Genomic DNA, 24000 nt, shown 5'->3' with positions numbered 1-24000 from the left:
GGTGATCGCTGAACCCAACTGGACTGATTGTGCTGCTCTTCAGTCTGGAACTGAGACTGCGAGAGATGTAAACTCTGTCCAGCCTGGCTGCACTAATCCTGTCATTGCTGACTCTAACCCAGGTGTACTGTCTGCTTAGTGGCTGTTTTACTCTCCAAGTGTCCAACAGATCTAAGTGTAAGATGACGTTGTGGAGACTCTGAGCTGACTGTGGGTGTGGTTCCTCACTATTGCGGTCCATGGTGAAGTCTAAAGTGCAGTTAAAATCCCCTCCGATGATCAGCTGCTCCTGAAGGCAGCTCTGCAGTTCGTTTTGCAGCGTAGTGAAGAAGCGTGCTCTCTCTGGCCCCTGATTCGGTGCATATATGTTGACGAAGCAGTAAAGCGAGCTCTCTATCTCTGCCCTCACCATCAGCAAACGACCCTTCACCACCTCAGTGACCGACAGGACGGTTGCATTAGCTGCTGTTCTAAACAGCACGGCTACCCCGGCACTAAGATTGGTTCCGTGGCTCAAGGTGCATGAGCCCTCCCACCATAAACCCCAGTCTACTTCATCTGATGGAATGGTGTGAGTTTCTTGCAAAAAGAGGATGTCCAACCTTTTTTGATTTACAACCTCCTGTATTAATGCTCTTTTATGCCCGTCCCTCCCACCATTGATGTTTAAAGACCCTAAATTGAAGCTCTGCATGGAAAGGTCAGAGGATGGAAAGAGGTAAGACAAGATGAGAAGTGAGCAGTGGAAAGTGGAAAACCCCGTGTGGCACATGATCATATTAAGCGGTCTTAGTTTGACCCTTTTGACTTTTCCTCTCTTTCTTCGCGGCTGTGATGTGTTTCTTCAGGCGGTAGCGCTTTTTCCCGTCTAAAAGGTCCAAACCCACCTTCCTCTGCACCACCCCAACAGATCGGATGAACTTCTCCGTGTCGGGGAAATACTCACTCACTTTTACAGTTCTATTGAAAGTGACCTCCAAAAACGAGTTTATTTCCTTAAGTGAATACAGATCAGAGCTTTTAATGCACGTTCCAGAATTTGATGCAAGATCTGCTTCACTCCCATCGTCCATGTCCTCTCCTTCACAAGACATCTGGCTGTTGGACAGACCCTACACTCTGTGCGTCATCTAAGGCTGTGCTGAGATCTCCACCTGCAGAACCTGTAGCTGCCTCTTCACAGACTCCTACAGACTGTGGTGGTGCTCCGGTACCAGATGTAATGAGGTTCTGCGCCACCACAGAAGCCTGCTGGTTGTAAGACTGGCCCTGACTGTCATCAGCAGAAGACGAAGAAACGCCGCCGACCCCACCGGCGGCAGCCGCAGCCACACCAGCGGGTCCCGGCGCGGCCAGTGCGGTCGGCACCGCCGCAGCCTGAGGCTCCGCAGCCGGAAGCTCCACCGCCGTTGCAGGAGCGGTCGCAGCCGGAGGCTCCGCAGCCGGTGCAGGAGCGGTCGGTACCGCCGCAGCCGGAGGCTCCGCAGCCGGTGCAGGAGCGGCCGGTACTGCCGCAGCCGGAGGCTCCGCAGCCGGTGCAGGAGCGGTCGGCACGGCCGCAGCCGGAGGCTCCGCAGCCGGTGCAGGAGCGGTCGGTACCGCCGCAGCCGGAGGCTCCGCGTCCGGTGCCGGAGCGGCCGCCGCCGGAGCAGCCGCAGGCTCCGCCTCCGCGCCTCCCCGCTGCTTGTGCGGACACGCGAAGCGTTTGTGTCCTACATCTCCACACTCAAAACATTTGAACTGTCCCGAGCTCGCGTACACCATGTATGAACCCTCCCCGTGTTTCACCCTGAAGGACACCTCCAGTGTTTGTGTCGGTGACTCCAGGAACATGAAGACCTGCCGCCTAAGAGACAGCACGTGCTTCAGCTTGGGATCCCTACACCCCAAATTAACTGTTCTAAATCCGCTGGCAAACTTTCCAAACCTGCGCAGCTCATTCCCTAACAGCTCGTCCGGTATAAACGGCGGAACACCGGACACGGTGATCCGCGTAGAGGGCACCGAGAGCGGAGAGACCTGCACGAAGCTGTCCCTGATGAACACGCCGCTTTCTATCAGCTTGTGGACGTAAACCTCGCTCGCCACGAACACAACCACAGCTTTATTCATCCGAGACGCAAAGGACAGTTTGTCATGTCCCACCTGTTCTCCCACAGCCAGCAGCACCTCCTCTACTGACACGCTGCTGTCCGGTGGAACTACCCGGACTCCATGCCGGATTGACGGGCGCGGCGTCTCGGAGGACGCCATCCTCCCGAACAACGCCAAACAACACCACTAACCACGCGTTCTACCGATAAATACACCGCTTATATCTTACCTGATCATGTGCAGAGACAGAGGAACAAATCCCAAAGCAGTGAAACAAGAATCAAACCTCCGCGCCGCTCACACTCACGTCCACCACTCACACGCAACCGGAAACGGAAACAGAGGAGAGAGGAGAGGAGAGGAGAGGAGAGGAGAGGAGAGGAGAGGAGAGGAGAGAGGAGGAGAGGGAGGAGAGGAGAGAGGAGAGGGAGGAGAGGGAGGAGAGGAGAGAGGAGAGGGAGGAGAGGAGAGGAGAGGAGAGAGGAGGAGAGGGAGGAGAGGAGAGAGGAGAGGGAGGAGAGGAGAGGAGAGGAGAGAGGAGGAGAGGGAGGAGAGGAGAGGAGAGAGGAGAGGGAGGAGAGGAGAGGAGAGGAGAGAGGAGGAGAGGGAGGAGAGGAGAAGGTGTGAGAGAAGGAAAGGAGAAGCAGAAAGGAGGAGGGAGAGAAGGAGACGAGAGAAGAGTAGAGGGCAAAGAGCAGGAGAGGAGATGAGAGAAGAAAGGAGGAGAGGAGGAACATAGGAGAGATCACATGACATTTACACTTGGACGTAAACAATCCAATAATAAACGTCCATGATAATTCATCCATGAATATGCCTACAATGACTTTATGATCCCCAACTCCCAAGAGCCAAACCACTCAAGTTACCTTGTAACACTTTGCTGTTACTGAGTTAGTTGTGGATCCGTGTCGTCCAACGGGATCACCAGAAACACTCGTCACATTATATTTGTGATCTATACATTTGGATATTTGTATTTGTACTAATAGTAAAGGACAAAATTACAAAATAAGCCCCAAGGTGTAATAACGTCCTTTCAGTTATCCTTTAAGGAACTACATGTCAGTGTTGCTGAGCAACTTACAAGTAGTCCAAAGAGAGGCTGGCACTGGTTCGATTCATTGGATGGTTTGTCAGAGTGAAACCTGCAAAACACATGCAATACAAAACACAACAACCAAATATACGTCGAGGATGGGAACCACACCAGGAGATGGCCCAAAACTACACGACCCGTATTTAACACTGTTGATGATTTGGCATTTAATTGGGAAGACACACCGAGGCCTTCAAAGTAAAAGCGTCGTGTTCCATGTTGTGTCTCATGCAATCACCATAAGCTGCAGGGTTGCCCTTGGATGCAGGCAGGTTGGCGCGCAGGATGGCGTTGTTGAGGACGTTCAGATATGTTGGCATACTGTGGTAACCTTTGTTGTTGTACAGAACCTGGACACAAGCAGTCGCTCTGTCAGAGGATGTTCATGTTGTATTCGTGAACGTCTTGTGCAGGTCAGACTCTGCCCAGCTCACCTGAGCCGATCTGCGAACTGCTATCTTGCGAACCATTGGAGGTATCTTCCTCCCAAAGGATGCTGGGATGGATTTCTGGATGTTCCCCACCGTTAAAGCACCATATCTGTTGAGAACACAGTCAGTAAGACAATTCAATAGGTAAAGAAATACCCATTTTAATGTTGTGTTCAGGTGTTATAGTATCACCATGTAATCAAGGCAGAAAGTGGTCACAGTGCAGTGCAATGAACTACGAATGTCCGGTCTGTATTGGCTTTAAACTACCAGTGTCTTAAGGATGGTTCAGCGTGTTCGACTGCTTTTATTTGTATTTTGAGGGGTCAGACCATGTCACCACGAGGAACATCCGCATGCATCCGCTTGAGTTGACATTTTTACGCCGATGACACACCGCTTTATTTCTCCTTCAACTCTGCCAGTAACAATCAGTTAATCATTCTCAGTGCATGTCTAAATGATCTGGCTGTCAAATACTTTCCTTCAACTAAACAGAGAAATCTGAAGTCATTGTCAGAGGCCTTAGGCACCACAACGGCGGCCCACGTACATGCTGCAGCCGGCAGCGCTCATGAATGTTGCCACATTTTTGTCTTAATTTGTCGTCTTTTCGTCTTCATCACTGGAGTGCTTATATGACAGAATACACTCAGCAACACAAAGGAAGCGTTTGCTTCTGACTCTATCGTCATGATACGTGTGATGCTAATTTAAAACATGTACAGGACTGTACTGCTGTTTGTGTTTTGTTGTTTCTACTTGTGTTACAAATGGGCTACAACCAGAATCTCACCAGAGCTCGTTCATTCTCCACCAGGTATCGCCACTAGCTGCAGAAATCATAGCATCGCTCTTGATAATAATGTAATCCGCATTTTAAAATAATTATGCAGAATCTGTAGTTCAGTCCGTGATTCTGTGAAACCAGGGCGACGTGGCCTTTTCATCGGGGCCCTGTAGCTCTGGAATGATGAGCCCGAAGAGATCATTTATTATTATTATTATTCAACAACTAAAGAGAAAGTTTTCAAATGGATATTTTCCTCTAAATTATTTCATATACTGTATCTGCATAAATTGCATTTTTTCTATTCGCCGTTTGTATAATCTTAAGGAGGTGATCTCTGCAGAATTATTGATTTAAAATGCAGCAATGCTATCTCAGATTGTGAGGCCTAAATCAGCCGTCTTTGTTCTTCGATTTGTACACTGATTTGATTTGAAGTCTGAGCCAAAGCAACTGTCATATCCTGTTGAACATGGTAATATTCTTCAAAGAAAGGTAATGATAAAAGTATAATTTTGGTACTGAAAACGCTTCCAAACCTCAGTTATTGTCTTAGTTATTGATACCAATATCACAAAATATGAAATGGTCCCACATCAGCCTCACCTGTGCAGGCGCAGTCTGTCTGACGTGAAGAGCAGATACTCAGAGACGTTCCGGCCGGTGATGTCCACCAGGATGTCCCCTGTTACTACCTTCATGAGGGGGGGGCGTCCTCCCACTCCACTGGGGCAGGAGAAGCCCGTCCCCTGCATGGAGCAGGTACAACGCACCGGCTCATGGATGGACAGGGGGAGCGTGGGAGGAGATGTCACGGGCTCTGAGCAAACATAAGAGAGGTGTCTTTAACTCAAAGACCCGTTTCACATTTTGACTTGTCAAAGCAGAAAAAGCACAGGTGGCCACTTAATGGTGGCCACCTGTGGAACCGTTCTGGCTCCATTCCTCTTCTCCATTTACACCTCGGACTTCAAACAGAACTCTGCCAACTGCCACCTGCGAAAGTTCTCTGACGACTCTGCAATCGTCGGCCTCATCTCCGCCGATGACGACAGAGAATACAGGGAACTAAACCAGGACTTTTTAAGATGGTGCCAGCGGAACCGCCTCCACATCAACTCCAGCAAGACCAAGGAGCTGGTGGTGGACTTCCGCCGGGGCAAACGCCCTCCTCCGACACGGTGAGCATCCAGGGACTGGACATTGAGGTTGTGAAGTCGTATAAGTACCTGGGTGTTCACTTGAACAATAAACTGGACTGGACCGACCACGCTCACGCTCTTCATAAAAAAGGACAGAGCAGACTCTTTCTGCTGAGGAGACTGAGGTCTTTTGGGGTGCAGGGAGCACTCCTGAAGACCTTCTTCGACTCCGTGGTGGCATCAGCCATCTTCTATGGAGTTCTTCTATGGAGCTGACTGCTTTGTGCCAAACACTGCTGTCCACCTTTGTTGCAGAGTCTGCACACTTGTGTTTATTACAGGTTCATTTGGACATGTTTTGGACAATTTAACCGTTGACGTGTGTATCTGATGAACGATTACAAACTTTATTAAAGAGTGTCGTGCACACATGGTAGCCAAATGTACTGATTCAAGAATAGTGTTTCAGATTCAGGTTAAAGATAAACCAATGTCTGGTGCCCAGACAGATGCATGAGCACTCCAACACACTTTTATCAAATGGGCTCAGAGCAAGTATCAGCAGTCAGAGGTCTGGCTCTGCATATGACTGAAGATATCTAAACAAAGTGTCTTTGGTTTGACAAACTGGTTCGAAGAAGAAGAAGAAACATTCCTTTATTGGTCCCACAGTGAGGAAAGTATTCTCTGCATTTAACCCATCCCTGTACATATAGGGAGCAGTGGGCTGCCAATGGCAGGCGCCCGGGAGCAGTTAGGGGTTCAGTGGTACAGTTTCCAGTTAGCCGACTGGTTGAAGGATGCAAAGGAGAAAGAAACCCTGAAAGTATGTCTTTCTTAAACCAGTTGAGACATGTTGTACCCTGTGTTGATTGTGTGAAGAAACGGTTAAATGCAATGACTGAAACGAGTCTTTTCTTTTGAGATGGACTCACCGTGGACTGTGATTGGAGGGGCCACTGTGAAGTTCCACAGTCCGTCCTCAAAGCGAGGATCTGGGTCATCTGATGGTGCCGGTGAAGGAGGTGGGGGCACAAAGTTGGAGAGAGGGACTCCCTGGGTGAAGGAGTCCAGACACATTGAGTCAAAGTAGCGAGCAGCCAGGGTCTTGGAGTTGTTGGCGCTGGGGTTGAGGGTCTGGGCCAGTTGGTCCAGGGTGCTGTTGAAGGGGGTTTTAAGGACGCAGGTCGCACCCACGCCCGAGGGCAGGCGGAGGGTGTTGATGATCTTCTGTGGGCTGGCGTCTGGAGACACCTTACACCTGAGAGGGGCGGCCACAGATCAGATGGATTGACTGAAGTGGTTATTGACAGAATGTAACTTCTCCATACTATCATTTTTTTTAAATCCATGACTCCATGTCGTACATGTAAGAGTTATTGATTCAGCAAACAACAGAGTCAGGCTGCGGCTCATGAAAGCCCACGTGGAGCACGGCCACAGCTCGTTAGCGTGAGAGCCACCGAGCTGCTGCGTTAGCGCCACAGCAGCTGTTTGGCTACAAAGACGTAGAGAAGTACATTTATGATCAAATCAACGGCTGTTGTACTACACAGACTTATGGTTTGTGTTTCAGAAGCAGATCAGGCAGTTGCTTAGTTTTGTTGGATATACAATACATCCTTTGAGCTTTGTACACCTTGATTTAGACGGTTTCTCCGTTAAGGAGCCTGCCAAAGGTAGAAAATAAATATCAATATGGAAATCTGTATGAATGATAAAGCGAGGAAATGGATGAATAAATGAGTTTTCACCGTTTATACTGATCTTCAGATCTGGCCTTCAGACCTTTGTCTTGTGACCCCCCCTAACAGTGTGTCATAGGTGCAGCACAGCTCCTTTCTGAAGCTCAGTGCGTAGTGATAAGAGTGGCGGCGTGGCAGCACTCGGAGCATACTAGCGCTGCCAACCAGAGCACGATGAAGTCAGCATTTAACTGTGAATGGAGCAGTGAGTGAACCGTTTGAGCGACATATTATCAGCAAGTAAATCAAGATCCAAGTCACGTTCCTGTGTTGTGCTGAGTGCAGTGAAGGGCTGTGAGAGTCCGGTCTGGAAGCTGGCAGAGGAAGGGTTATGAATGCATGTTTTCACTTGATAAAGCATTTATATCATCGTATGTTCACCAGTTATCAGTACTTTCAGTTAGCTCTTATCACAACTAAGAATTGTCGATTGGAAATCCACCACTCTGGTCCAGATTGATGTAACAATTATTTAATGGATGTGGTCCACAATTTAAAGTTCCCCTCAAGATGAATTTCCATCAGGTCACTATTTCAATTATTAACATTTTAACATGTGAAACTAAGATGGCAAATATCTTACAGGGTATTATGACATCAGCATGTCAGAATAGTCATTGTGAGCATGTTAGCATCCTGACGTTAGCATTTAGCTGATCTTGAAAGCAGATGACATGTTGAAATCACTTCCCCCAAAAGCTACGACCACCTAAACGTATCTTCATCTGATGATGAGCTCTCAGTGTGAACACGATGCGGGTCCTCTGACCTGTACTGGGGTCTGTCTTCGTTGGCGTAGGGGATGAAGTTGCCTCTCGGTTGGGTGTAGTTATGGTACTGAGACGGGGACAAGATCAGGGGCGGCAGATCTCCTGTAGAACAAGACAGACCGAGTGATCACCAGCCTGTGAGCTCTTCTTCATTTATTTTACAAGTCGTGCAAAGCATCAACATTCACGAACAATGAAGATCACCGAGCATGTTGAATAGCGTGCAGCACTCAGAGCACTGCAGGACATGAGCAGATATCTCAACATTAAGCAGCATACTGTGCACCACAGAGTTACTATTATCTTCTCTTATGCTCCTGATTGTTGCTTGAACGCTTGGATTCATCAAAGCTGCACTTTTTATTATTAACAATGTATCAAATTGCATTTAAAATGACAAACCCACAACAATGATCATAAAGGATGCCGTTCCTCTCAGCTCTGGAGACTAAAGTAGAGGTGGAGGGAGAGCGAGTGTTGCACCTACGTACAGTCATCAGGTGGACACAAACACCTCCAGATGAATGCTGATGTTCTTCTGTGTCTGCTGTTTGCTGACATGCTGATCATATTTATGTTCTCAGCTTATTCTGCTGCCCTCATTGAATCACGTCACCATTTAATCATCATACCTGTATTACTGTTATGACAACACCAACTGTTTGATTACACCTGGTTTCATCATTTGAACCCTCTCTGCCCTCCTGTCTCAGTGACAGCACGTCTTTAAACTGGTCCAGATGTGCGGCTGTGGCTCAGGGGAGAGCAGGTCGTCCTTTAACCACATGTTGGGTTGTAATGTAATGGAAGCGCTGAGCTTGTTATTATAAGTGTCTGACAACATGATGGAGAGAACGCTGGAGAGAACAAAACACTTGTCTTTGTCTTTGGCTTGATATGGTCTGTTTGTCATTGTGTCACTTGTTGCCGGAAGACAACGGTGGAAACGTGAGTGAGAGTTGACGAGAGGAGTGCCGGTGTTGACTTTGTTGTGTTGGAGTACGAACGCTTAGGTTAGTGTTGTATCTTCAGTGTCATGGCTGCATGTTCAGCTGGTTTTGACAACGTGGACCTGACTTTTTTTTTTTTTTTTTTTTTTTTTTTTTTGTACAGGGACAGTTCACATTAATCGACAGCACACATTAATAAAAACATGACTGTAAATGTGACAGTGTTAGCTAAAAAAGCTAATTTTCAACCGTTGTCCCTGGGCACGGTGTTAGAAGCCGCTAAAAACATTTAAACATTTAAAAACTGTTTAAAAAGACAACAACACAAAAACAAGCAAACAGAGCTGTGCAATACAATCCTGCAGACACAGGATCAAACATGACAGACAAGCAGGCAGGCAGACAGACAGATAGACAGACAGACAGACAGGCAGACAGGCAGACAGGCAGACAGGCAGGCTACATACGGACATGGCAGGCATGAGACTGTTAGTGCTGACACACCTGGTTGTTAATGAGCCAGGCTTTGAGGTTGTGTGTGAAGAACCTGTATGTGGTGCTCTGTCTTATGTGTGATGGGAGAGTGTTCCAGGTGACGGAAGCTGTGACAGAGTATGATAGCTGGCTGAACTTGCTTCTCCTGCCTGGGACCACTAGGTCCCCGCGAGCTGTTGCTCTGGTTAGTCTGCTATTGGTCTTTTGTGTTATGAAAGTGCTCAACGGGGGAGGTGCAAGGCCATTAAGAATTTTAAAGGTTAAGCAGCTGTTATGGAATTTGACAAGACTATCCCAACACAGAAGATGGTATTTGGGCAAGATGTTGCAAATGTGGTAGTGTCTGGGCTTGATGTCAAGTACCTTGATAGCCTGCTTATAGACGGACTGTAGGGGCTTCAGGGTTGTGTTGTGAGTGTGTGACCAGGTGGTTAGACAGTAAGTGATATGAGGGAGGATCATTGCATGAAAGTACAGTTTAGCAGCTTCAGTTGTGAGGTTGTTGCGTATGTATCTGAAATTATGTAGACTAAACTTGACTTTTGCCATTACATGCTTCACTTGTTTTTTGTATGTGAGTGTGGAGTCAAGAATGATCCCCAGATATTTGTAGTTAGGGACCACCTGAAGCTGTTCACCAGATATGTACACAGGATGCTCTGTTGTAATATTATTCACCCTCTTTGAGAAAAACATGCAGACTGTTTTTTTCACATTGAGATGTAAGCAAGAGTCTGACAGCCACTTAGTGACATGGACCATTTCTTCAGTGAGTTTGTCTGCTGCCTGTTTGATGTTGGGTGCATGTACAAAAATGACTGTGTCGTCAGCGTACATCTGTATATCCACCCGTGCACATACTGATGGCAGATCATTAATGTACATGCTGAAAAGAAGAGGACCAAGCACAGAGCCCTGTGGAACACCGACACTGTAATTGAGGATGGGGGATGAAACACCGTTGATCTGTACACACTGCGTTCTATTGTCCAGGTAGGATTTGAACCAGCATAGGGTGTCAGGAGAAAAATTAAATTTGGCCAATTTTGTAATTAATATGGAATGATTTACTGTATCGAAGGCTTTCTTTAGGTCTAGAAACACTGCTCCCACCACTCCCCCTTTATCTAGCTTGGCTTTAACCTGTTCTGTAAAGAAGCAGTTGGCTGTTGCAGTAGAATGCTGGGCTCTAAAGCCAAACTGCATGGGGTGGAGTCTGAAGGGACTGCTATTGAGGTGAGCAATTACTTGTTGTGCTACACACCTCTCGGCTACCTTAGAGAAAGCGGGGAGAATGCTTATTGGCCTGTAGTTATTTACATGGGTTCTATCACCTGCCTTAAAGATGGGTGTAATTATAGCTGGCTTCCAGACCCTAGGGAAAGCATTCTGTTCAAAAGACAGATTAACTAATTTAGTGATGGGATATAACAGTGACTCCTTCATATTCTTAAGAAACATGGTGTCTAGTCCGAATACATCTAAGGCTTTAGAGTTTCTAAGTGAATCTATCACCTTCAGCACATCAGTTTCAGAAATGGGTCTTAGGCTGAAGACTGGTTGAGTAAAGTCTGTGGAGGGGAGAATGGTGGGCCCATTGTTTGCATTCTGTGTGAGAGACTTAACGGTATCTACAAAGTAAGAATTAAAGGCGGTGGCGATCTCCTGCTGGTCACGTGTTAAGTTGCCATTTAAGTTAACCTGGATTTGATCTTCTGAGTTGTCACCAGTTTTCCCTGCCAGCAGCTTAATATTTTTCCAAATTATTTTAGGGTTGCCCTTTGCTTCAGTTAATATTTGGATAAAAAAGTTAGCTTTTGCCTTCCTGATTTCTTTTGTGACCTTGTTTCTAAGCATAACAAATCTGTGTCTATCAACAGTTAGTTTGGAACTGAGGGCTGATTTAAGTGCCCTATCCCGTTCTTTCATGATCTTCCAGATGTCACCCTTTATCCATGGCAGAGATGTTTTTTGCCCATGTTTTGGTTTTGAGACCTTCTGGAATCTACCTTTTATGGACTGGATGGTGGAGATCATGACCTGACTGTCTTCCTCAACATTAAGATTTTTCAGATTATATATCCAATTAATCTCTTTGATAGTGTTCTCAAATTCAGTGATGTTACCCCTAGGTATTCTGGGACGTTGTGGCTTTCTGTTTGTGACTTGTATTTTCAGAACGAGACTTCTAATTGATATCAGACCACATCAAGTGCAAGGTGAGGGAAACTTTTCAAAACCTTGAAACAGGTTGTCCCCGTTAGTCACGGAGACACAAACAGATGGGGAAGCGGGTCCAGGGCTTAAAACAACAACGTTAGCACAGTAAGAGTCTTTCAGAGAGAAGGATTTCTTTACATCTCTGCTTCTGAATTCCTGTCTTCAGGAGCAGAAGTCATTCCAGCCATCTCATCAGGGACTGATCTATAGCTAGGTGAATGCGATTAACGTAGTCAGCTCCATGCAAAAACTGATCCCCGATCAGTACAACCATCAGCACGAAACACCTCAGCAACACCAGTGTCCACTCATCTGCTCTTTGAAGGAATACTCCGTCTACCTGCCTGCTAGGACAGAAACACAGCAGTTCTTCGGTCCTGAGAAGCAGGATAGAAAGCTGCTGTCGACCAAATATGTGAAATCTCACCAATCGCAGGCACAGATAAGGCCACGGTCATGGCCACACAGACGAAGAAGGCAGGCAGCAGGATCTGAGAAAAGAGGCCCTTGGTGTTCCTCTTGGCACAGTGGAACCTCTTGACGATGAGCCCGTGGAACTGACTCAGCTTTAACCACCAACCCTCCAGCTTGAAGCTGCTCTGCCCCTCCAGGACCTCTGGCTCTGGGGACGAGGGGTTCTCTGCATCTCCTGGAGGGGAAAAGGTGGGGGAAGGAATGGTCAAATGAAAAGATCTCTGCCTGGTGGGTCTGCAATGACCACTGCTGTAATGTTTGATGGCATGATTGCACAATGAGTTTTTTCAGGACAATTCACTATCGAACCAATTGCTAAGCATGTGTGGTTGTTCAGGGCTGCTGTTGCAGAAGAGACCGTCTCCATTCTGAAGTCCTGTATATCCGACCGGATGGTGGTCATGGGACCTGTTGACCAGTGTCTCCTGCTGTGTGATGGCTCTGTTGCTTATGTGGGTGTGGGAATGCTGGTGTGTTTGTGTTTGCTGGAGATGGTTAACGTGGTGAAGAAGCAGGGACCAGTACAGCAGGATGGGTTGGACATCTGTAAAGCAACAATAGGAGGTGGGGGAGTATGACATGCAGTCGATGCTGGGATTCTGCTGGAGTTTATTGTCTACACTGACTCCAAGATATCTGAAGCTGTGAATCTAACGTTGAATCAAAGTTCACAAACAAGAGTTGCTCTCAGGCCCTTTCACCGTACATGTGCTGAGGCACAACAGGTGGAGTCAGTCACACGGGGACAAGCGCAAATGAAAGGCCGGAGCTGCAACACCTGGAGAACATGTTCTGCCCTGTCCCCTTATGAAACCTTTCAAAAGATGCTTACAACACAATTGAACTGCTGTTTTGTAATTGCTTTCTTTATGTCTTATTGTCCATGTATTCCTTGTTTTAGGTTTCATATGATCTCTAGAGTTGTTTCACTCACAGGGACTTGCAGCATTGCTGTTGCTTATGAGTTACTGCAGGTGTATAAGCCACCATCCCTGAACAAACACGAGCCCACGCTCACCCTCGCCCACATGCACGCACTGTCACAGTTCAGCTGCACTGCCTCCTCATCAGCCTTCCTCCCTTCACCTGTTCACTCACCTGGCTCTGATCACTAATCAAGCCCCTACATAGACTCTTTGCTATTGAATGGCAGACTTTCCAGTGCTTTATCCCGGACTGATTTCCTGTTGTCGACCCTTCCTGCCCCGGATCTACCCGGTCCCGCCTGACTCCCGGTAAACTCCCAGCTTCTGTTCCTGACCTGGATTATTCTGCTGTTCCTGCTGCTCTGCCAGAGACTTCGATGTGTCTCATCATCTATTTATATATGTATTATTGTTATACATCATATATTGTCAACAATATTACGATGTCATTTCTTATGCATATTCATTTTGTGTTCTCTATAATATTGTGAAGTTTGAATATTATACATGTGGAGGCTTCAAGTGAGCCTTCTGCCTCTTCCTGCACTGTGAGATTATTCATCTCTGTTGTGTTTGTGTGTTTTTGGAAAATGTACACTTGTCTGGTGAACAGGAGAAGATTTATTTTTCTTTGTTTTAGTTCATTTCAGTCACATATTCCAACTCCAAATTCATTCAGATCAAGGCACTAGTGGAGGCCGTCCGTACAGGACATGTACTTAGTCTGAATAACTGGCAAACTCATTTCGAAATGCAAGAAAATTGCTGATTAAGCACATTCTCTTAAATCACGAGTACATGCCACTGAAGGACAAATTACGGGATGTATCAACCAACATCCCTTGGTTGGAGGCTCAGCATCTGACACGGCACATCTGCTATCTTGTCGTCTTACCCCTCAGGCTGGCAGAGTCAGACTCTTGGCCGTTGTCAAAGAGTGGGCAGTAATCTCCATAGAAGTCTGCGTACAGTCCCCCTTCATCCCCCCTTACTGAGCCGATGGACGAGGAGGATTTCAGGGAGGACTGGCTCTGACTCAGCCTGGAGCACATCACCAGATTACTCGGCTCCGCCTCCGGCTCCTCACTCTCCACTGAAGGTCCAGTCTCACCCTGTGGCGCCCCCAGCCCTCCTGAACCCATTGAGGACTTCCCCACTGAGCTGCCCCCCGGGGAACCCTTCATGTCTGCCAAAGGACAGAGAGAGAAGGAGAAGATTCTAAAGTCTAAATCTAAGGTCAGAGCTTTAATTCAGGCAGTACACACTTTGCAGGAATCTGTTATTGTTGAGACAGCCATGACTAACTTATGAAGGCGAGAAACTGAGTGGATGTGTTGAGCTATCTGGAGACACATGAGAGGAATGTGGTCTCACCAGCGTCGCTGTTCTCCAGGGACTGGTCCTCCTCAGACACTTTGAGGAAAACCTCCTCAAGCGTGGTGTCCATCACCCCGAAGCTGGTCAGAGCCAGGCTGTCCAAGCTCTGCTCTAAAGCCTGGAGGCACACACAACAGGTGAGGGCGTCATTCATTTTACCAACATCCCCAATAACACTACAGGGCTTCACAACTTCACAAGGGCTTGATAAGTACACCTGAGCACGAGGTTCTCTGTCCTCACACAATACTACTCAACAATCCGATGGGTCAGGGTAGGCAGGAGCACCTCTGAGCCTCATCATCTTTGCTTCAACAAATGTTATCAAGTTGCCAAGTATGGCAACATTAAAGTTATATTCCAATTTAAACACTTGTTTTAATAACACTACACTAGCAGCAGGCTTATTTATTTTTCCTCACAAGCTAGCGTTATATTGATTTGATCATTTGCCTATTTATTTCACACAATGTATATATTTATATATAATATGTTTTTACCGAGACAAGACGTTTTGTTACTTCAAGGTATTTTGGTCACAGAATGTTGGCGAGTCTGTATGGATCTAACTTGTGGGCCGTTCGGCCGATCATAATCACCCATTGTGTCGCCGAATTCAAATGAAATCACAGCGATCCGACATTCAGCCTGACACGGTGTAGACAGACCTGCTACAGTTTGACGATGAATCTAAGATATCTCCACACTTCTCAATGGGCGGGGTCAGCGCAGTCCGCCAGCGGGATTCAACTTGGCGGGTCAGGGCCGGCCACTCCCCGGTGCCGGCTGGCCCTCGCTCGGTGCATCCCTCCTGCTCTGTGATTGCTGTCGGTACCAGATATGTTGGGCCTGGCAGAGAGGCTCAGGGTTCTGCCGCTCCAGATAACATCACACGTTCTAATCGGATGTATGTTGGAGAGACAAAACGGACTCGTTTGGCACGCCGTCCAGCCGCCCCCACTCCACCTTTGATTGGCAGCATTCCAGGCCGTTGCTGAACACTAACGCTGGCCTCGCTATGAAAACCCCTGAATGTGGAGCCTGGTCTCCTCTCACACATGATGAATGCCTAGCCAGCCCTCCAGAACACAGACTTACAGAGTTTATCTCACCTATATGACACTGTTTTATCAACAATAAAACTATTAAAACTACATATCTGGAACAAAGTCCCAGAAAGCTGCAGGTCTGCTGAGACCCTCAGCTCATTTAAATCAAGATTGGAGACCTTTCTGTTTGCTGCTGCCTTTAATTGAGCCACATTCAATTAATATATTAATCAATTTCCTGCATTTCTGCATTTTACTACTGCATTTTATTTCTTACACTGTTTTTAAATCTCCTTTTCTTTTGCCTTATGTTTTGATGTTTTTAATGGTTTTATGTGAAGCACTTTGAATTACCTTGTTGTTGAAATGTGCTAAACAAATAAACTTGCTTTGCCTATTATTGTTATTATTATTATTATTATTATTATTATTAGTAGTAGTAGTAGTATCATTTTTAATATTTGACATTCCCATTTTTTTGTATTTATTCGTGGCTATTTATTTGTCTTGGCAAAATGCTTATCTATCAGACCGTTGTAAGGAAAACAATAAGTATGGTTATTACTACTGTGTGTTATATATACTTGGAATTATTCAAATGTACTGATAGATGGGTCGAAAATAAACTCTTCGTACGTTTTGTTTTAAGACACCTGAAGGCTCTACTGGTCCTGTCTAGTTTGTAGCGCCAGTTAGCATCATAGCTAACATTAGCACTAAACAATGCCTGGAAGGGTTCATATTTAATCAGAGGCAGAGTAGGAGTGAGTTGTGGGTGCAAATCAGTTTAGTCTCCCACATGCAATCATAATGTGTGCCGTCATCCATAGACGTAGGATCCCGGGCCGGTCTTCCAGGCCGAGCCCGAGTACCTACACTGGCCCTGGCTCGCTACCTAGGGCCGTGCACTGTGTGCTCGCTGTGCCCTCTATCCCTGCAGGGAGGGCCGGCTCTTACTTCCCCCGGGACAGACGGTCTCTCAGTCTGCAGCACGGCAATCCACGCGACACATCTTGAAACCTTCAAACTCAGACCCCGTCTTGTTCAGCATGCTTTGTGGATGTGACATTTTGCTGTGTCACTACTATTGATGTCTATAGAACCGATGTGTTTGTAATTAAATTGTTTCCTAAAGCACAAAATTGTTGACAAAGCGCTTCTTCAGTTCCTAAAATGCACATATTTAGATCAGGGAAATCCAACAAATGAGGGGTGTATATCTCTGGAAACTTTGGTGTCCCCACTAGAATATCAAAGTTCCGTGGGTTTGTAACATGTTTGCCTGTACAGTGGGAGTTTACACAAACCCACCCACAGCTGACTGGTTTTAGGTTTTACCTTCGCTACAAATGGCAGCGAGGGATTCAATTACCAGACATGTCACCTCGACTTGTTGGTAACATTGTTTTGGTAAATCTTCAATATGCCAAACCATACTCTATATTGCTGAAGTGAATGCGCCAGTTTTAAGATGTCCTTTTAAAATATTCACAGCTTTTCGCTGTTCATCCAGTAACGGAAGACCATAAACCAGACCAACGGTTGTTGGCTGTGTCCGTGTGTGTACCTGGAACAGCCTCTCGAAGCAGCCCTTCTTGACGGCCTCAGAGGGCAGGACGTAGGACAACTCGGTGTTGGAGTCGGACACCAGCAGACACGATGCCACAAACCGGCGAATAAACAGGGTGACCCGAGCTTCTGAGCAAGGTGACAGAGAGGAGGACGGAGACGGAGACGAAGGAGGCTGCAGCTGGCTGCCCTGTCCTGCATGGTGTAAGGAAACCACACAACATGATGGATGGAGAGAGCAGGGTGGAGGATGGTTAAAGGGAAATAGAGGAGAGTGAGACAAGACAAAGAAAACAGTGCCATCAATAAACACAGGTCACAGTCTCGATGAGTTGAGAAGAGGTTGTAGGCACAGCATCAACTGGAGGGAGAATGGTGCACTCTGTTAGTAACAAGCTGAGACAGTTCTATGTCCTCAGCTAACGAATGTATTCATATATACCAGAGTGTCGATGTGGCTTTCAACACTTCTCACAGCCATTATTAAATCTGTCCCTTCGCTTTTACAGTCCTGTAAAAATGAGTTCCATCAAGGATAAACATCTACAAATCTGCTAGGAAATAAAAGACAACTGGTGCTCCTGTTCAATAAGGTCTGGCCCAATGAACATCCAGCTGCTTGCTGTGTGTTCACATTAGAGGTTCGAGTGCAAACAAGCTGCTAGCAGCTAACGCAGGACTTTCCATGATGCAGGTTGCATGATTCACCAAGTTGCAGAAAAATTATACAACAAAACAAACAAGGTTTGAGTGCAGTAGACAGCTTATAGGACCAGATCAGTGTAGAATAGGACCAGATCAGTGTAGAATAGGACCAGATCTGTGTAGAATAGGACCAGATCAGTGTAGAATAGGACCAGATCAGTGTAGAATAGGACCAGATCAGTGTAGAATAGGACCAGATCAGGGTAGAATAGGACCAGATCAGTGTAGAATAGGACCAGATCAGTGTAGAATAGGACCAGATCAGTGTAGAATAGGACCAGATCAGTGTAGAATAGGACCAGATCAGTGTAGAATAGGACCAGATCAGTGTAGAATAGGACCAGATCAGGGTAGAATAGGACCAGATCAGTGTAGAATAGGACCAGATCAGTGTAGAATAGGACCAGATCTGGGTAGAATAGGACCAGATCAGTGTAGAATAGGACCAGATCAGTGTAGAATAGGACCAGATCAGGGTAGAATAAGACCAGATCTGTGTAGAATAGGACCAGATCAGTGTAGAATAGGACCAGATCAGTGTAGAATAGGACCAGATCAGGGTAGAATAGGACCAGATCAGGGTAGAATAGGACCAGATCAGTGTAGAATAGGACCAGATCAGTGTAGAATAGGACCAGATCAGGGTAGAATAGGACCAGATCAGTGTAGAATAGGACCAGATCAGTGTAGAATAGGACCAGATCAGTGTAGAATAGGACCAGATCAGTGTAGAATAGGACCAGATCAGGGTAGAATAGGACCAGATCTGTGTAGAATAGGACCAGATCTGTGTAGAATAGGACCAGATCTGTGTAGAATAGGACCAGATCAGTGTAGAATAGGACCAGATCAGGGTAGAATAGGACCAGATCTGTGTAGAATAGGACCAGATCAGTGTAGAATAGGACCAGATCAGTGTAGAATAGGACCAGATCAGTGTAGAATAGGACCAGATCAGTGTAGAATAGGACCAGATCAGTGTAGAATAGGACCAGATCAGTGTAGAATAGGACCAGATCTGTGTAGAATAGGACCAGATCAGTGTAGAATAGGACCAGATCAGGGTAGAATAGGACCAGATCAGTGTAGAATAGGACCAGATCAGTGTAGAATAGGACCAGATCAGTGTAGAATAGGACCAGATCAGTGTAGAATAGGACCAGATCAGGGTAGAATAGGACCAGATCAGTGTAGAATAGGACCAGATCAGTGTAGAATAGGACCAGATCAGGGTAGAATAGGACCAGATCAGTGTAGAATAGGACCAGATCTGTGTAGAATAGGACCAGATCAGTGTAGAATAGGACCAGATCAGGGTAGAATAGGACCAGATCAGTGTAGAATAGGACCAGATCAGTGTAGAATAGGACCAGATCAGGGTAGAATAGGACCAGATCAGTGTAGAATAGGACCAGATCTGTGTAGAATAGGACCAGATCAGTGTAGAATAGGACCAGATCAGGGTAGAATAGGACCAGATCAGTGTAGAATAGGACCAGATCAGTGTAGAATAGGACCAGATCAGGGTAGAATAGGACCAGATCAGTGTAGAATAGGACCAGATCTGTGTAGAATAGGACCAGATCAGGGTAGAATAGGACCAGATCAGTGTAGAATAGGACCAGATCAGTGTAGAATAGGACCAGATCTGTGTAGAATAGGACCAGATCAGTGTAGAATAGGACCAGATCAGTGTAGAATAGGACCAGATTTGGGTAGAATATGACCAGATCACTGATATATTATATGTGAGGTTTTTCTGCTTCAAGTAAAAAATACAGCTTGGTCAAATCTGGCGTGCACTTCAATGTAGCCTTGTCACTGAAATATGGTTAAAAAGTTTGTGCTTTCATCATATTAGGATCATATTTAGCCATTTCTTTCAACTTTCTCTTTATACAATTCCTGAAGACTTTTTGTCTCTCATTCAGAACATAATGATACAAAATCCATTGAGTTTGTTCTTGTTGCAATGTGTGAGAGGTGGACCCACATTCTGGGGGGAAATGCCTCGACCATAGGAATGGAAATAGGGTCATTGCATTTTCTACCAATCTGTCTGATTTCCAGTGCAACAGTTAGGAAAACTGAAAATAAAGGGCAATTGAGAAGTCATGCAAAGAAACCTCACTCACCTCTGCCTTCACTCTGCTTCTTCACGAGAGTCAGCTTGTATCCATCTCCGTAGGTGCTCTTCAGGAAGAGTGGCGAGCCGCAGCACTTGAGTTTCCCGTGTGAGATGATGGCAATGCGATCTCCAAGAAGGTCTGCTTCGTCCATATGGTGGGTGGACAACAGAATTGTACGACCTAGGGCAGCGGTACAACACAAACAGGAAGTGTTGCTCTTTTTTACTTCATGCAATTGAACATGACACTGAACCAACATCTACTATTTGCCACAGTATGCTGTCCTTAAATACAGCGGATACCTGAGGCGACTGTCCCGTCGCCGGTAAAAACGTTGCCATGGTTCTGCAAACCACAGATGCATTGAATGTGGAAGTTTTTGCAGTAATTAATGTAGCACAGTGAGCTACGTGCAGAGCAGGTGACAGTATATTGAGCAAGCATTACTGAAAGTTACGTGGTACAATAATGGGTCGAACAAACACAGGACTTTCACCCAGGAGGCCGTTGTTCGTGTCCCCCGTAAAACAAAAAGTAAACGTTGACTTTACTCTTCTTAGGTGAAGACAGTAAAAGTTGACTACGCTTGCAAGGTAACATTATCGAGGAAGTCTGCTCAGGCAGTATTTACTTATTGACACACGTTGGTACGGTTGCTGTGTTTCATTCTCATCTTGTTGTTTGAACACACACACGATCCTGTTTCTAACCTGAAGCAAGTAGTTTTGTTGCCTAACCAATCGAAGCAACTTGTTTATGCAAGCGTAACACGAAGCTGATATGAATCATATTCATGAAATGTATTCAACATATCCAGTGGTTTGCAGAAGCATTCAATGCCAACATCGGTTTCTGTCCAGATAGTAACAGGAAAATACATTCACCCTGTTTGTACTTGAGGATCAGGTCCCAGATGGCCCTGCGAGCGTAGGGGTCCACCCCCGCTGTGGGTTCGTCCAGGATGACAGCCCTGGAGCCCCCAACGAAGGCGATGGCGACAGAGAGCTTCCTCTTCATCCCGCCGGACAACGTCTCCACCAAGCTGTGGCGCTTGTTGGATAACTCCAGGTCAACAATCATCCTGGACACACGCAGCAAAGCATCTACATGATGGTTCACTGTGCATCTCAGTGGCTAGAACTACAGTGACTAAGTATCTATAGTGGTAGTTATCTGCACTACAACACATACATTTCAGTATAATGTACATTTCCACAGCACTACTTAAATCAGTGCAACATACTCCCCACTCTGCTGCTGTTTTCATTCACTTATTAATCTCAATCATGATTCATCTATTTCGCTGCTTTTTCAAAGTGCTGTTGAGTTATGGTCAATGATACTCGAAACTTGGGAAGAGGGTACTTCTTTAAGACGAGACGTACCAACGGGTCTGAAATCATTGGGATATTATGGTGGCGTCTGGTTGCGTGAGGTTGCATTTTGCTGTCATTGTATACTTGCCTATTTGATTTGATCGTCTTCACTTATAACTGAACTCACTTGTCCATCTCCTTGCGTATGTCTTCTTCAGCCATGCCTTTGAGTCTGGAGTAGAACCACAGGTGCTCCTCCACACTCAGCTTGTCAAACAGGACGTTGTGCTGCGGACACATGCCCAGGTTCTGACGAATCCGCTCCATCTCCGTGCGGATGTCATGACCATATATGGTGGCAGACCCAGAGGTTGGCGGGAACAAGCCTGTCAGGATGGACCTATGACGAACAGTAGGAATAGCAATAAACAGTCAGGCAATTCAAGCCAGATTTGTATGTTGTACACCTCAACATATTCCTCACTAAAGCCTCCAACGCAATTGAACATCATTAAAATAACTGTTACAAAGTGCTACAGTTGGAAAATGAAAACTCCGGATGGTCGTATCAACGTTAGATGACATGCTTTTTTTACAGCCAGTATTTCAGTTGAACACTGATCTTCAGCATTGACTTCTATCATCACACACACACACACACACACACACACACACTGTCCCCCTCACATGGTTGTGGTCTTGCCAGCGCCGTTGTGTCCCAGGAAGGAGACTACCTGGTTTTCATGGAGGTTGAGGCTCAGTTTGTCCAGGGCCAGTTTGTTGCCGGTCTTGTACACCTTGGTCAGTTTGTCGATACAAACCACCAGCGGCAGGTGGCTCGGCTCCTCCTCCATGCCCCGCATCTCCTCTGGGGTTACAACAGAAGACGGAGAAATAAGTGGTGCAAAAAGGACGGGGCTTCTTAAAGCTACTGCGAGGAACTTTAACTCCATGTTGATTTTTAGCGGTTCATGTGTACAAAAGCAGCAAAGTTTCTGAGCAGCAGAGTCCTTCAACAAAAGCTCTCATTTTACTGCCCCGGGGTCCGGCAGTCTGCCCACCAGGTCATTCGTGCTGCGTCATAGTGACAGACCTGCATGCGTTATAGTTTAGCGCGTATTCATGCATCTGCACTCTGCAGTTGGTGTATTGGTAGGTGTTGAGCTTCATGTAACGTGTTATTTCACTTGTCTAATGTTGCAGTGTTATGTGAATCCTTTTACAATGTTCACCAGGTGGCATTGTGCCTTTCCTCTACGAGGCTGATATGAGAACATACTTATGAAACGTCAATACTCAACATGTTCAGTGGTTTGCAGAAACATAGTGTAAGAAATTTGAGCATAGAACTGTGTTTAGTAGCTATCATAAAAGTGTTTAATGATTCATATTTAATAATTCATAATTAGTCATAATCATAAGGGTTTTGGAAATGCATAATTAAGATAAGCATAAAGTGTTGTAGGATTAGTAGCTAGAAGTAGAATTTGAGACATGAAGCTTTTGCCAAAGTTGCAGAAGTTTAACGTTTATACTGAATGTTTATCATAGAGGGATTAAACCATAACTGACAGTCATTGAATGTGTTCGTAAACTCAGGGACAGAAAGGCAGACAGGCGAACACACTCCTGGAGTTAGCCAATAGGAATTGGGATAAACGGAAGAGGAGGAGTTTCGAGCGGATGTGGGTGGTTTCATTTCAAGTCTTTTTCTCTCTCACGTGATGGCTCTCAGAGGACGGACGGGTTTTATACCTGAGGAGCTGAGTTGAGTTTTTTGCAAACGGGGTTTTATTGATTTAATATTTCATGAAATAGTGTACTTCACTGTAAATACTGTACTTGCATCAGTGGATTAAATTCCTTTTAATTGTAAACCAGTCTTGGTAGATTTATTGTTGCAGCGTGTCGACTGTAAAAAGCAGCCGGACACGTGCTCTGGCCTCCTCGCTGTGGAACAGACTCAAACTTCCACAGTAGAGTGCCAATATTTTCTCCTGGGTTGTGGCTGTAGTCTGAAGTGCTCCTGGTGAACCTACATGATTTTATCTGAATTAGCCAGAATGCGACCCAGTGGCACCACTGACCAGCATTAAGAGGAACTAAATAGAAAAGGCCAATCTCACTGATGGGCGTGTTTATTCTTGTAGGTCATAAAGAGGCATCTGTATTAAATTGATGTTAAATAAATTTGTTTTCAGAAGTTACAGAAGGAATTCAAGTCAGAAGAGAGTGTCGATCAAATCACACGTGTTAAAGTTGGACGTGGTTCAGTGAATCTATAGAACAAGACAATCTCGCCCTCCGGTCATCCTGGTCAGCCCCAAATAATCATGTGTCTGTACCAGATCTCCGCTGGTCCATAGCACAAGCCTGATCTTCCTCCATCACACTGAGCCGGGCAGTCCCGCCTGCACACCACGGCCAATCCCAGGTCTCGACACGCCCACTGCCCGACCAATAGGACCTCTGTAACGGGAAGTACCACGGACGGGGAAGCCCATACATTCCTATAAGAGAGGGGCAACACATGTGATGTCATCCATCTGAAAAGATGGATGTTGAACATTGTGAACAGGATGGTGAGGATTGACAGGGCGATGGTTTCATACCTGGATGCACAGCCTCTATGTACCAAGTGAGCACACCGTATACACCGGCATCGATGATGAGCATCATCATGGACAGACCCAGGTTAAAGTCATCGCCTTCTACCGGT

The 24000-nt window shown here is 46.1% G+C and overlaps 1 protein-coding gene across 1 annotated transcript in view; it reads right to left on the bottom strand.

The window, feature by feature from the left end:
• The window catches only part of abca2 (ATP-binding cassette, sub-family A (ABC1), member 2), a gene marked incomplete at its 5' end in the record, with an annotated part of 77740 nt that overhangs the window by 14570 nt on the left and 39170 nt on the right, over positions 1-24000 (bottom strand). The window contains 16 exons of the mRNA XM_079270993.1: positions 3182-3242; positions 3432-3543; positions 3628-3733; positions 5021-5234; positions 6492-6817; positions 8071-8173; positions 12164-12385; positions 14032-14322; positions 14511-14631; positions 17130-17316; positions 19968-20145; positions 20850-21046; positions 21469-21681; positions 21969-22149; positions 23627-23791; positions 23894-24000. The exon at positions 23894-24000 is cut by the window's right edge and continues 98 nt beyond it. Coding sequence (XP_079127119.1) covers positions 3182-3242; positions 3432-3543; positions 3628-3733; positions 5021-5234; positions 6492-6817; positions 8071-8173; positions 12164-12385; positions 14032-14322; positions 14511-14631; positions 17130-17316; positions 19968-20145; positions 20850-21046; positions 21469-21681; positions 21969-22149; positions 23627-23791; positions 23894-24000 — 2784 coding nt within the window. The remainder of the gene's footprint in view (positions 1-3181; positions 3243-3431; positions 3544-3627; positions 3734-5020; positions 5235-6491; positions 6818-8070; positions 8174-12163; positions 12386-14031; positions 14323-14510; positions 14632-17129; positions 17317-19967; positions 20146-20849; positions 21047-21468; positions 21682-21968; positions 22150-23626; positions 23792-23893) is intronic.

This window comes from Melanostigma gelatinosum, assembly GCF_949748355.1.
Source record: "Melanostigma gelatinosum genome assembly, chromosome: 6".
In the NCBI taxonomy this organism is placed as follows: Eukaryota; Metazoa; Chordata; class Actinopteri; order Perciformes; family Zoarcidae; genus Melanostigma; species Melanostigma gelatinosum.
Note: the sequence above shows the minus strand (reverse complement) of the source record. Positions and strands in the feature narration are given on the sequence as shown.